Source organism: Cyanistes caeruleus, chromosome 3, assembly GCF_971803275.1.
Source record: "Cyanistes caeruleus chromosome 3, bCyaCae1.hap1.1, whole genome shotgun sequence".
Lineage (NCBI taxonomy): Eukaryota > Metazoa > Chordata > Aves > Passeriformes > Paridae > Cyanistes > Cyanistes caeruleus.
The window spans coordinates 105099618-105114360 of NC_141703.1; the positions used below are offsets into that span (position 1 = coordinate 105099618).

The 14743-nt window shown below is 38.1% G+C and overlaps 1 protein-coding gene across 28 annotated transcripts in view; it reads left to right on the forward strand.

Annotated features, from left to right (window-relative positions):
* Positions 1 to 14743, forward strand: part of ROBO2 (roundabout guidance receptor 2) — a 1015778-nt gene that overhangs the window by 869670 nt on the left and 131365 nt on the right. For 26 of the 28 annotated variants that reach the window (XM_086883509.1, XM_086883528.1, XM_086883511.1 and 23 more), the window contains 3 exons: positions 291 to 448; positions 2060 to 2180; positions 11896 to 12034. In XM_086883509.1, coding sequence (XP_086739635.1) covers positions 291 to 448; positions 2060 to 2180; positions 11896 to 12034 — 418 coding nt within the window. Of the gene's footprint in view, positions 1 to 290; positions 449 to 2059; positions 2181 to 11536; positions 11814 to 11895; positions 12035 to 14743 lie in introns of those variants that run through there. The other 2 variants (XM_086883534.1, XM_086883533.1) reach the window with 2 other exon arrangements.

Here is a 14743-nt window from a genome sequence, read left to right on the forward strand (position 1 = left end):
CTACATGTCTTTAAAACTTAAATTCGGAGCAGTGTTCTTATCTGGAAAGGGAAAAACCAGGAAAACAAAAGTCCTGTTTGTGAAGTCTGCCTCCACTGGATGAAAGGACATATCTGCCCAGCCTCATTTTTGAGATCTTTTAAGAAGCAAAGTCATCACCTAATAATGGTTGAGACTTGTTTGTTTAATAGTTTAATAGTTTATGTTTCTACTTTTTTTTTCCCCCTCCACTTACAATGCCATCACTTCTATTAATTCTTTTTGCCTCTTTCCTTCATTTATCGCTTCAGTGCTGCGGGATGACTTCCGCCAAAACCCTACAGACGTGGTGGTGGCAGCTGGAGAGCCTGCAATACTGGAGTGCCAGCCGCCTCGAGGGCACCCCGAGCCCACCATCTACTGGAAGAAAGATAAAGTCCGTATTGACGACCGAGAGGAGCGGATCAGTGTGAGTACAGCCCAGCTGGATTTTTATCTCTATGCACAGGGCCCACAGCTGAGCCCAGCAGAACTCACACATAAAGCTTTATGGCCTTACCCATAGAGGTTTGTTTTCATTCTTGGCAGTTTGCCTCTCTGAGCTTTCCCAAATGAGGGAGGAAGGCTCCTGGTCTGGCTCTCCAACTTGAGCTTCTTTGAGGGTTGGTTTGTAAATCCAGTGTAACAGAGGTCCATCAGAGCTGGAGATTCAGTCGTAGGAGGTGCTCAGTTAGATGAAGGACTTAGTGGATGTCTTTGACCAATTTGGTTTTACCTTTTCTACATCTCAGTTCTCCAAACTGAAAATATCAGAGAGGTGTTTATAAGTAAATTCAGCCCAATCTATGAGGAGGACAAATAATCCCTGCGGGAAAACCCAACATCTTAGAATGATACCAGTAATGTTTTAGTTATTGCGGTAGTTTGGATGTGTCTAAATGGAAGCCAGAGTCATACTCTAAAGAATTAAGGTTCCTGAAAAGGAATAAATGTTGAGCAAATGAGTAGCACTGGTTGAATTCTGTGGGCATTCATTTCTTGTACTGAATGAAAAAGGATCCAGCAGAAATATTTAACTTACCAAGTGACTAGAGATAAATCATGGTCTGTGCAAGCAAATGGGATAAATTAGTGGGTGGGAACATGTTTCATTCCTTATTTTTACATGCTTAGCTTTTTGCCATTAATATTTATTCAATAAAGTTTCATGTTATATGGAATTATTCAGTGCTGACCTTACTCAACATGAGGTACTATCAGGAAGCTTGTTAGTGGTTCTGGATGCTGAAGGAATTATTCCAAGCCAAAGAATCTGAGCTGTTGCTGGTTTTGGACCAGGCTGTCAATGCTAGGGTCTACCTAAGAGTAGAAGAGCAAAGAGTGGCAGAGAACTGGCTATCATTCTCTGACTCTCAAGTTTCTTTGGTTAAATTCCCAGCTTATTCTGAAGCACCCTGTTGTCTAACCTTTGACACTGTGACTTCACAAGCCACAAATTTTTGCTTTATTTCTTTCAATTACCCTGCTCTTTCACTCTGCAAGCACCCTTTTTAGCCAAGAAAATATTAAGTGTCAGGTGAATTCCCAGTTTGGTCCAGATTCAGTCTGTTTGCCTCAACAAAAAGAGGAAAATCTGTCTTTATTAGTGATCAAGGAAACTGTTCAGACACCAGTAAAATAAAATTAACTAAATAAAACTAAGTCAAATTGCCTTTTATTTTCAGAGAGATGTCAAGACATCTACATATGCTCTACATATCACCGTGCAAGAAATAAAAGTATTCTGTACTGCCAAGAGGCAGCAAGAAATGTAATATTTGAAATATAAGGAATCTAATGAAAACCAAAGGAATAAAATCAAATGCAGATGAAATTAGTTGCAAATTGAAGTCAGCAGAATAAAAATGTGTTCTAGAACAGCTTAAAGTTATTTAAATATATAATTTTAAAGCTATAAATATATTTACAAACAAAAGTTTGGGATGTCTTGGTTGTGGAACTTGTTGCCTGAGAAGGTAGCAGTTTTTCTGATGTATTTTGTTTACCTGAAGTTAAAAATATGTTCCTTGTGTCGAAACAGATCCGTGGTGGGAAGCTGATGATCTCCAACACCAGAAAAAGCGATGCAGGAATGTACACGTGTGTGGGGACCAACATGGTGGGGGAGCGCGACAGTGACCCTGCAGAGCTGACTGTTTTTGGTAAAGAGACCCCTGCTTCTATGGCTTTTTCCTTGCAAATGTAGCCTGAATTACCCTGGGTGGCTCACCAAAACACAAGAAAAAGCCACAAAACGCAGCAGTACTGCTCAAGATGCATTTCACAGAAGGAGATCAGGTTTTAGAAGCTGCAGTTTATAATGTTGGAGCTGCGGTGGCTCAACATTCTCCTTCTCAGCTCATAGTTTCAGTCTGACCAGAGTGCCACAGTTAGGTGTATAACCAGAGATGTTATTGCAGGAGAAGGCTCTCCCTCACAGAATGGCCAAATGTAATTAAGCTGCTTCTATTACAGTTGACGATGCTTGCTTACCAGAGATTTAGACCAGGATTGCCTATTTAAATAATTTCATATTCCTGAGAGCTTGTGAAATCAAACCTTTGTAGGATAGCACAAAAAACCTCACTTGATCAGTAAAGCATCATTGGAGACAATTCCAAAATCAAATTTTTGAATATATATTTTGGCATTCATTTTTAAGAGGACCTGAAATAGCTTTTCCTCCTGTAAGCCAGGACAGCATTTAGATTTTTGGTGCTGCTGAATGAATTAAAAATGAATAAGTTCCTTTTGTGAAAGAACTTTTGGACCTGATGGACAACACAAGAAATTGATTGCTAGGAGCACTTGCCTCATGGTTAGGGTCCAAAGCAAGGACAGACTAATAACCCAGCCTAGATCTGGATCCATCCTGCTCACAACTGCATAAGAAGGGAAGCCACAAAATCATGCTGTGGTACATCCTACAGTCGTGGGTTTGTAGGAATTAGTCAAGAGGTTCTGAGCAAACAAAGGAAGATCAATAAGGGAAAAAAGCCTCACTGCTAAGGAAAACATGTCTATGCTGACAAAAGAGAAATAGTGTTAATGTTCCCTCCTGCTACACCTCTTTGATATCCTTGATACAGTATTGAAATTCCAAACAAAACCCTTTGAAACCCCAGAGAGACTTTAAATAGAAATCCTAAGGTCCTCTGTGAAGCAGATGCTCCAGATTTTTTCACCTTCTGCCTACTAGGGTGGACTGGAAACCCAGTCAGGCATATTGCCATCTCTGTGTTTGCATGTATGTGTAATTCAACATTTGTATATCCACTTAAAAAGAATATATGCATTATGTAATTCACAAAAGGCACAGAAAGATTTTTGCTAGGCAAGATTCATTAATTTCTGAGGATATGCTGATTTCTGGCTTTTCAAGACTGAAAAGGTTTCCGCTCCAACTGGTTTGTTGTGGATTCCTGGAAAGATGTGGCTTTTAAAGACAGAATTATTATACCTTGCAAAAAGAAACAAAAAAAAAACAGAAAAAGGATCTCTGTCAAATTATTATGCCCTTTCCAGCCAATCTGTTAGAGCTGTAGGTTTATACAGATGCAAAAGAGACATGACATATCTCCTTCATCAGTTTAAGTACTGCTAATCTCTGGTAATACTCCCTGTGGATAGCAAGCAGATTGCAGTCCTAAACTATGAAGCCTTAAGAAATCCTTAAGAAAATAATTTGTTAAAAAGCATTGAACTGTAGGAATGAAAACTGAAATGTGCATGTAATTTCATATCCTGCAGAGCTATGAAATATATTAGGTTTGTCTTGATATGTAAAATAATACAGACAATTACAATGCTCTGATTTTTTTACAGGGTATAATCATAGCAATAAACTTGCAAAATACAATATAAAACTATTTGATGAATACTGAACAAAATCAGCAATAAATGAAATTAGATATTTTAATCCTTCTTAATTGTGTTAGACTAGCGAAAGAAAATTGTATTTAAAATTCCCTACAGTGGTATCTTCCTATCTACATTTCCCCTTCTATCTGGGTATTCCCAGATACCTTCCCACCTTCCTTTTTGCTGTTCAAGAATAGCTTAGGTTATGACCTGCTGTCTCTCAAGATGGTTTGGCTGCCCTGTGCCCATTTCCTGGCTGCCTCCTGGCCCTGAATCTCTATGTTGGTGCACTGGGCTTTCTGTAACATCATATCCAGGGTAGTCCTGGTCTTCTCCATACAAAAGGAGGAGACTTGCCCATGCTTTCCAGCAGTTGTATTCCATTCCTGGACTCCAGGCAGCAGCCCATGTGTGAGCAAGGACGTGCACACTAACTGGAGAGCATTATCCATGATATTTCCAGGAAGCAATGTATCTACTGGACAGTCCAATCACTCTAAGTACTCAAAATAAATCAGATAAATCCAAGGACTCTGGGAAACATCAGATAGGCTCTGTGTGTTCAAACTGGCTTCACTGAACCCAGGCAAAACCACCAGGATTGTATGGTAGGTCCACAGCCCTCCTCTAATACGACTCATGGGTCTGAGGAACATGGGAATACTGCAATTGGTGATGAAAAATGTACTAGAAATGCTTATATGCAATTTGTGTGCCAAACTTTATCTGCTTGGAACATATTTGAAAACGGACAATAAAAATAAAAGAGATCTTGACTGAGAGACTTAGAGAATTTTAACAGGTGACTGGCAAACCTATAGGTGTTCTGGAAAGAAATGTGTATTAATTATATACATTCCTTTCCAGAATCATGGTCATGTCTTCAGTCATGTCCTCATTCCTTTGACTAATAATAACCCTCCAAACCCTTTCCACAGTATGAAGGGAGCCTTAGTAAAAACATTATGTAGGAAAAGGAGCTGTTTCATACCAGTTCTCAAATCTTTCCAGAAGCCATCTACTTGTTACTTTTGGCTCTCCAAGTTTTTCTGTAATACCTGAAGTTAACTTCTGCATGTGACTTGTGACAGATCTCTGGCTCCCTGTACAGTAAATTTAGCTTGAGGCATTGCCTCTGGAAAAACTGGGTCAGTGTGGTGGGAACTGATGGCCCAAGGGGAACAGCATGGAAGCCTAGCCTGAAAGATTGCACTTTTCCTGAGTTTAGAAACAGTAAAATAAAATGGGCCATAAGAACCTTGGGAAGCAGTAGGGGGAGAAAATAAAATTTTCCTATATGCAGAATATGTCCACTTGGCTAGGTACCCATTCAATAACTTTTACTGAGAGATAGTTATGAGTAATACATGTAGAACTTGCACATTTTTTTCCAAGCTTATCTGCATAGGAAACATTGTTTTCAACATATAGACACTCTTTACAGTATACCAGTAGTGTCAATGCAGATTGTTCCCATGTCATGATTCTTCTATTAGCAGAAAATTGACAAGATTTCACAGTAAAATACCATAAATATCAGATAGCAGTGCTATCCAAAAGTGTGTTTTGAATAGTGACGAAGATGCACTACATTTTGTTAGTCATCTTTTTCAAGCATTACTGGTAGTTTTTGCCTTTACGAGGCTCCAAGGTGTAATCTTGGAGTAAAGCACAAAGACAGGGTCTGTCACAGTCTGAAGTTGCACTTTAAAGGAAGTTAATAACCTCAGTCCTAATGTTCACAAAAAGAGGCAGCATGGGACTTGATTATTGTGTGTGCACTATTCTAAAGGGTGATTTCCGAAGTGTAAGTGATACAAATTAGGCTGCATTGCTTGTGTTTGGGCTCATAGCCCTTGGCTGAACAGAATTAAAGCAAGATGCAAAACAGAAACAGTTTAATTCCTATTTGTAAGAAAGCTTTGTTTGTAAATACATAATATGGAGCCAGAAATTAAATAAAGAAGGAATTACTCCTTAAGATAACCTTTATCATTTTGTCATGCTACTTCACCATTCTGAGATAAGTTTTCAAGTGGTTTTAAGTGTTTCATGCTCTTTTATTTCCCTTTGCACTTAAAATAGCATGTTTGAAGAGAATGTACAAAGGTATATCTTGTATATTGATTCTAAAGCTCAGTGAAATCAATGAAAGCTTTAGTATATCAACTTCAAGAGACTGGCATCAAGCAGTGGAAAAAGATATATTTAGAAGAGCCTCAAAAGAATATAAAGCATAAGTAGAAAGAGTACAAAAATATCTTTAAAAGATATGTCAATTTGGACATATTAAAGATTGGCTTGGATTAATCTTTGATTTTATCTTTGGTATCTGAACCTTTTTTCAGCTAATAAGGTCCTGGGGGATGAAGAGGTATTTTTGTCTGATGCTTGAGGAAGTATTTGTGTTTGATGTTCTGTAGATATTGTCAGGCTGAAAGAGAAACCCTAGTTTCAGAAAAAGTGTACTATGATGACATGGCATTAGAAGAAAAAAATGCCCAAAATCCCTTTAAAGAAGACATTGTGCCCCATTTTATTTTCTTGAGCTCTGCCTATGTGAAAGGCCTGAGCAGAGTCTTGACCCATTGTATCCTGGAAAGCTTTCCCAGTCACATGGAAAAATCTACCAAAAAACAGGTATACATTCATAGGTCAAGAGAGGGAAATCAGCAGTGTGTATTTTGTCCCTCAGATCAAATCTTCTCCTGGTTTTCTTCAAATCCCTGTATTTTCCACTTGCAGTCTACTTGTAGCAGTTTGCAAAAAGCCAGTTTAACTTTAGAATATTTGTTATTCACAGATACCAAGAAGTTGTTATGGGATAACAGTACAGCTCTGAAAAACCTCTCTGATTTTGCCCCAAAGTCTGTATGTAACAATCAGTAAAAACTGTAATTAACATGGTTGTAGATGTATATAAAAAGAGAAAACCACTAGCAACTGATAAGATTCATTTTACTGCATTTGCCTCTTGCTGGTGTTCCCTGGCTGTACTGTCCAAGCTCATCACACCTTGGGTGCTGCTCGGTGTAGGAGTTTGCAATCACTACACAAATGCTTATTTCTCAAATCAAAAAGGGAAAAGTGCCTAAAAAAGATGCAGTAGAAGATTATCTATAAATGTAAAACCACCTGCTTTTACAACTCTATTTTCATTTATTTGGCCCACATAGGTAAGTTTAGTGAGATCGTAATATCCTGTCTTCTTCCACATGTTCTTTCTTTGGCAGAGAGTTTTACTTCATCCAGGTCACGCTTCATTTAATGAAATATCTCTTCTATTGACAGCATTCTGAAGTGAAACTTACTTCCCACCATCTAATGTTTCCTTTTTTTCCCTTTTGATTAAGAATGCTAAAGTGCAAAAAGCTTTTAAATGTAACTATTTGCTATTAAATCCCTCCCCAAAGCCTTTTGTGTTTTAATACTCTTTTTAGAACACAAAAACATTTTAGAAAAGCGATGTCTTCTCTCCAGCAAAGACAGAGAAAACAAGAACAATTCAAAATCAGATTGAAGCTCTGCATTATGAGGACCATCAAATCCCTCACTCTAGCAGTTTCCTCAGCAGAGAAAATATATTAAGGTAGTTAGGATCATTTTAATTAGATTGAGGCCCCATATGTGTCTGTCTAACTTTTTGAGGAGCAGGGAAAGGGCAATAATACATCTGAAGGTCATCTGAGTCTCCCTAATAGACTGTGATACTCAGACCAATTGTTAAATATGGGAAAAATTGAGTTCTGAGGTTAACTTGTGTCAGCACCCAAAGCAAGGAAAGCATTTTGCCATTTCTGGCTCAGATCTGTGGGTTTCCTTGCAGCACATACCTCAAGCACTGCAACAGATTGTAGGTGTGTGTCCAGATCACATTAACAATCCCCTTTTATAACTGCAAGCAAAGTTTATTCTGAAGTTATAAAGGTCACCCTAGTAATAGCATGACTGGCTGACATGACATATAACCATGACCTATTTTATAGTTCTCTTCAAAGATTTTTAATATTCATCAGAGCAAGTCTGGGAAGTGGGTACTTTATTTACTCAGTGAAAGCTTATAAAATAGGTATATTAAAATTTTTATACATGCCTATGATTTTAATTTATCACCCTTTCTTGTTGTTTCTAAAATATATTGTGCTCTGGATGCTGTTGACAGAGTAACAATATTTAATTATAGCACAAGGCTTTATGGGCAAGCCATGTCAGAAGAAAAAATATGAAAAAAGATTTTTTTTTTTCCAGGATTAGCTCTGAAACTAAATTTGACCTGGCTGTGCAAAGAAACCTTCTTTATTTAACATGCTTGGGCAAGCAGTGCTCTGCCTCCTGAGAGATTAACATTGTAAGCAAGTTATGCAGGTGACTCAAATCCAGCTAATCTCACATAAAGAATGTTAATTGCACTGGCAATGGCATTCACTCTGATCACTTTATAGCTGTATAATTAGCTATTGGACATATTCAAGGGGTTTTCTGAGTGATACAAATACAGGAAACAACATAAGAGATAGCTTGTTCTTTCCTGATTCACGCTGTGCAAAATGCAGAGATGATGGAAAAATGGAAGCAGCAGTTGTTGATATTTGCATGTCCTCGCTAACTGGGCTCTGTCCTTACGTAGCTATTAATTTTCTAACAACTTCTTAAAGGTTTTTGAAAATCTACAGTTTTAGAAGCTGATATGAAACAAACATATGTGTATTCTCCTAAATTGCCTTGATGTGGAATCCAGTGATTTATCTAATGACCTCAGGGCCATTTACTTTCTCTTCAGCTGGGTTCTCCTGAAAATGAGACAGGAATTTATTTTTCTCATCTCCTGTATAGAAAAATTTACAGCCAGAAGTAGAAATTTCATAAATATGCACATTCTAATTTCTTAGCTGTTTACACAGCGCTCTTGTAAACACTGTAAAAATCTAAAATGATTTTTGTATGCAGACCAAGCCAGTGCACAGACACACATGGAGTTGTTTAAATTCAATGGGGATGAACCAGTACCTCTAAATCACCAATTAGAGTGTTGATTTGGATCTAAATTTCCTAGTTTAGGATCATGTCTTGAAAAACAAATGCTGAAATGAAGAGTATTCTGTATGAGCTGAGAGCAGGAGTTGGTCTTAGCTCCTCTTAGGAGAGAAGTTGTGAAAAAGATGCTATTGCAAACTTACAGAAAGTGTCATTAAAATATTCTCATCCAGATTCACATAATTACAGATGGGCCAAGTACATTGCTCAGCATTAGGTTTATAAATTTCTTTTGGTGATTTTTTTTTTCCTTTGTCCAGTTTTAATAAGTTTATCAAATTGAAATGGCTTTGTCCAAATTTTTCCATGCCTAACTGGAAAACTTATTTTACTGGACAAAATTAAATTGACAAAATAATGCACTCTTCTCTAAGAATGTTGAAGTTCTATAGCAGTTTGGAGGCAAAAAGGGGATAATTGGAGTGAAATGGGCAGGAATGAGAGGAATGGATGAAGCTTTTTGTCCTGAGAAGTGCAGGTGCCTCATGAATATCAGGTACCAAAAATATGTTGAGAATAGCTACACTATGTCAGACATGCACTTTGGTTTTGGTTTGCCCAGAAGATTTTCACTAAATTTAGCCAAATATACAAATTTAGCCTAAAAAAAAAGTAGTAGCATCATCAATTCAGACCCCAAAGAACCCACGAATGCAGATCTGGGCAGCATTCTCCTGCATCTGCACTGTGCTCCTGCTGCTGTCGCTCTCCTGGGAGGGTCCTTGGGTACTTCAGCTGAATTTTCTTGTGTTAAGTTTGTGGATGGGCCGTATTTGGGTGACCTGGGGAAAAGCAGCCCCAGTTCAAGTGTAGACCAAACACCTGGAGAAGAGTCCATTTGCTGTGAGGTACAAAGAAAGGAAAGGCATGGATAATCGGAAGGGGAATTGGACTTGTGAACCCGCTGGGTTCCAGGTGCGAAAAGTGATATTTTTGGGCTAGAAAAAAAAGATAAAATTACTAAGGAAACAGTCAGTAGCTTGATATGGCTTGTACACAGACTTGAAACGGGAAATTATGAAGATTTCAATATAAGTAGAGAGGCTAGAAATGAATTTACTTGCCCAAACATTGCTGGAATCTGCAGATCCTGGGTAGGAATAGGAATAGGACAAAAGCAATGGCTTGGGGAGAAGAATCTTTGCCCGTTAGACATTCTTTTATCTCTATCATCTGGAAAAGTGTTATAGATTCTTGAGCATGTCTATTCTTCTGCTGACAAAATATGTTTTCCCCTGCCAATAGGTTTCCCTGCTAATAAGGAATTCCTGTGTGATGCTGTCACTCATTTACATAATTACTAACAGGTGGTTTTGTGTTCCTCATTTTCTGACTGATATTACGATTTGTACAAGTGGTGAACACTTTTTTGTCTGCAGTTGAATTAATGGAAGCTGAGCTTTGAACACACAAAATTAAAACTTCATTTCCACTCAAGGCCCCCCCCGCCCCCCACCTCCTCAAAAAACAAAAAAAATGTGGCTCGGGTTGAACATCAAAATTCAGCAGATACTTTTTACCTTGCTTTTTAAGATCTTTATCTTACCTCAGAGAGGAGCTATGAAAATAAGTGAGGTGATTATCATTAATATAGGTGTTATAGAGATCATGAGGAAATTAATAATTCTGTCTTTGAAGTGCAGTTTGAGTAGTAAGACAAGGGGCCACCCTCTAAACAGTACAACTAAAGGGAAATATTAAACACCTGCTCATTAAATGAATACCAACAATCTGGAGATGTTTGGGGAAAAAATAGTGTGTGATCATATAATTGAAATCAGTCACAAAGGCATCATAAACAGAAAGGAAGTGATTGAAAGACATGCAGACAGCCTTAATTCTGTCAGTAAGTGTGGCCAGCTTGATTATGTTCTTTTAACTTTTTTTAAAAATTATTTGCATTTGATTATTTGTATAGTAATCATGCATAACAAACCTATAAAATCAGCTCTGTAGTTATCAAGACAAACTGCCTAAGTCAGAATCTGTTATTGCTTGTATCTGTGTGAATTCTGAGTAATTTTTTTAAGTGACATCATATCCCTTAACTTGCTGAGAGTGAAATATGAAACCTAGTGTGTAACCAAGTTTTAAATGTCTTTATGATAAATCCCTGTCTTGTGTGGAAATACTGTTTCATATAAACCCAGCCTTATAATGGTTTGACTAGCATAAATAATTTATGACAATAAAAGTGTGGTATGGCTGAGGGGACAGAAAAAAAATTGTACAGTCCAAATGCAACTTGGAAACTAACCCCAGTGACATCCTTTCAAATGAAATTACCGGTACTTGGATTTTGTACCAGTATAACTGAGATCAGATTGTGGCTCTGCATCTGGATTTTAAGCAGGCCTGTACAACATTATGGTGATTAATACTATTTGTAGCCGTGCAGCCTAACATAACAAGGGTAAACAGAAGTTATTATTTGGACCTTAATTTGGTTTTCCTTGGTGAAGTTGGCGATGGGGATCAGGGAAGCTCTGTCCTGTGCAAAACAGCTCACAATTGCCTGAGGTGCGTAACACAGAGTTTAAATTTTCCTCCTCAGCATCAAGCTGTTGATCACTGCCAAAGGCAGGCTGACCCCATTGTCAGGAATTGTCCATTGGCAGCTCACACAGTGCTGCAGCAGGAGCTCCCAGCTCAGGCTCCGTGTGTGCAGCGCTGCAGAGCCACAGCTTTCCCAGGGAAGGGCACGGCCTCAGAGGCCTCCCCACTGCCTGGCAGCTGGGTCCTGGCACAGGCAGCCTTCTGGTGCCTCTTGCTGGAGGGCAGGATGGGACAGCCCCTGCCTCTCCAGCCCAGAACCAGAACCTCTTCCTGGCTCTTGATGCACATCATCAAATTCACTGTCTGAATTTGTGGAGCGCAGCCTCCTTTCTGTTTGAGGACGGGTAAGCAACAAGATGCTGAAAAGTCAAAAAGTGTTCATTTCAGCCCTCTGACTCACTGTGGAATTTTAATGTCTCTTTCAAGAGCGGCCCACGTTTCTCAGGAGACCGATCAACCAAGTGGTGCTGGAGGAGGAGGCCGTGGATTTCCGGTGCCAGGTGCAGGGGGATCCCACACCCACAGTCCGGTGGAAGAAAGACGATGCAGACTTACCGAGAGGAAGGTGAGAGCCACGTTCATGTTCACTTTCAGATTTCAATTGCTGCACAGTGCTGGAATCCATCCCTACTACTAAGAGCTCGTTCTTTGACATTGTGTTCAAGATTTATTTCCCACATTGCTGCTCTTTTGGCACTACAAATCTTGTTCCAGAGGCAGCTGTGTAGGGAAACCCAGCCTGGGTGAATTGTCCAGGTAACAGATTCCTGTGGAGGAAAGAAGAGTGATGTGTAGGTGTTGTGAGCACAATGGGTATTCAGTGAATTTATTGGAGACAGTAAAGATGTTTTAGGACTGTAATAGTGATAGTAGCCTTCAGAATGATGTGCTGATACCAAGAGGGAGAAAATTTGGCAGGAAAGTTGCTCTTTTGCACTGGCAAGGTGAATTACAAGCAGAGCATGGTGGGCTTTGCTGGCTCCTCAGTTCATGTCTGTTAAGTCTTGGAGAGAAACCTTCCTCTTGAGGAAATGAAAAGCCAGACTAGCAGAAGTGTAAAGCAGAGTGGAAATCTGGAACAGGCCCCCTGTGTTCAAGAAAGATTAATTTAGTGTGGAACAAACAAAGAGAAAATTTTAGTGAGCAGGGGAAGGGAGTCTCTCCTGCAAAAGGGTTTTAAATTAGTTTGGCTCCTTTCAACTAACAGAGCAGTTTTTGGACCTCATTTTCTGGAACTCTTTCTTGTTTTGATGCTGAATCATTATTTCATTAAAACATCTCAACGTGGAAATAGGGAACAGGAATTAGAACCCAGGTGTCCACAACCCAACAAGTCCTTCTGGCACTAGGAGTCCTGATTTATTTTTGCACAGTTTTAATTTTAGCAGCTGATATGCACAGTGCCTCTTTATTTATTTTTTTTTCCCCTATCATATCTGATATTTTCCATTAGTTGAATATACTAATGGAAAAATACAAAATCTAGCAAAAACATTTCTGTGTAAGTTAGATACATATGTATATATATGTATATATGTACTTTAAAAAAAATTAATTTTCTTGCATTTGAAACAAATTTGAAAAGTGACTTGGCTGTTTTTCTTATTAGAGTGACAGATATGTATGAATGTAATACACAAAATATTATTTTCTAGAGAAGACTTTTGGATGTCAAGACGGATTTTTCTCTTTGCTTGCTCTTTAAGTATGTATTGTAGAGTAGTCCACAGTAAATACATTGTGTTTCTGTGACTTATTCTTGCTTTTGTGCTGCTTCTGTTGTTTTAAATCATGCCTCCTTCTAGGTGTCATAAGCAGAAGTAATAGATGATGAACCCACGATGTCTTTGGTTGGACTGAACTTCTGTTAGATATTTTTAGTGACCCTATCCCTTCTTTTTCTCCAACATCTGCACTTCGGAGGCAAATGCCTCTGATAATTAACATTGTGTGCTTTCTATTCTATAGAAAGACACATTTCTTTTTATTTATATAGCACAACATGTGAGCATATGTTCACTGTCCAAAAAGTGGATATTTCCAAACCATGCTTCATGATACTAAATCAAGGAGATAAAGTTGGAACCTCTAAAACAAAAGCTATTGTTTTTTTTCTGGACTTATTTAATACCAGCAAATAGAATGAATTTGCCCAGGTATAGTCTGAATGAATGGATGGATGAGAAAATGATGATATTGAAATTTTATAAATTTGCAAAGAATGTCAAAGTGATTTCTCCATGTTGAAATTAAGGGATTTTTTTTAGGTGAAAGACAAATTATATTTCAGCTTCTCAGCTCCTGTAATTTAAGAGTTCTAGCATCTTCAATGATAAATAAAGCCCTCAAGAATTTCCCTTTGTTATTCTTCCTACATGCAAAAATATTTCTGAGCAGATCTCTGAGCTATTTGTCTTATAACTTTCAATATAAATTTCCTGTTTCTACAGCTGACAGTGTTCTTTGCACATCTGTCTGTTTTCATTTTTTCAATAATTTCATTTTGGTATCATCCCTAGATTGCAAGACAATTATAGTAGGTATCTGTTTCAACAATTACTGCAGATTTTTAAATGTGTCTATTGTTGATTCAGTTTTCACAAGTGTCTAGTTCAGTGGCAGCAAAGTGGGACAAACTGAATTTTTTTATTTTGTGTTTTGTTTCTGTAATTTGCTCCAGGTGAATGCCAGAACCAGTGATAGTGGATCCATAGTCTTTCAGAAATCCTTGTCTGTTTTTCCACCTTATCTTGTTTTAGGTTGTTTTAGTGACCCATGTGGCAAGCAAAGAGAAAAGCGATCCCAGTGATTTCTGGTGACAAATGTGAACAGTGTTGCTGCACCGATTGGTGTGTTGAGTAGTAATTGGAAAATAATTTCAGGCTTTTAAAGTCCTGATTATAAAGGTCCCTGATGGACTTTAAGCATCTCCAGTTGCAATTGGATTAAATGAGAAAAAAAATTCAACTTCTAAAGAAATTACTATGTTTGAAAACATGACTCTTTATAAAAAAAATAATTTGGCTACTTGTCAAATTGTCTGTGTAATTGCCCAGGAGTATATAAATAACCATGCTTGAAATCTGAGAACAGACAGTTTATTCTGATGATGCAAAATGTAATTCCCAATTTCAGTTGTTTTGAACTGATGATCTAAACCAACTATGATAGTCTGTATTTTGAATTTAAAGCCTTAAAGTGGTTCTTTGAGTAGCAGTTTTTAAAATGCCTGGGAAACTTCGGTCTCACTAATGGAAGTTACTTATCCAACATC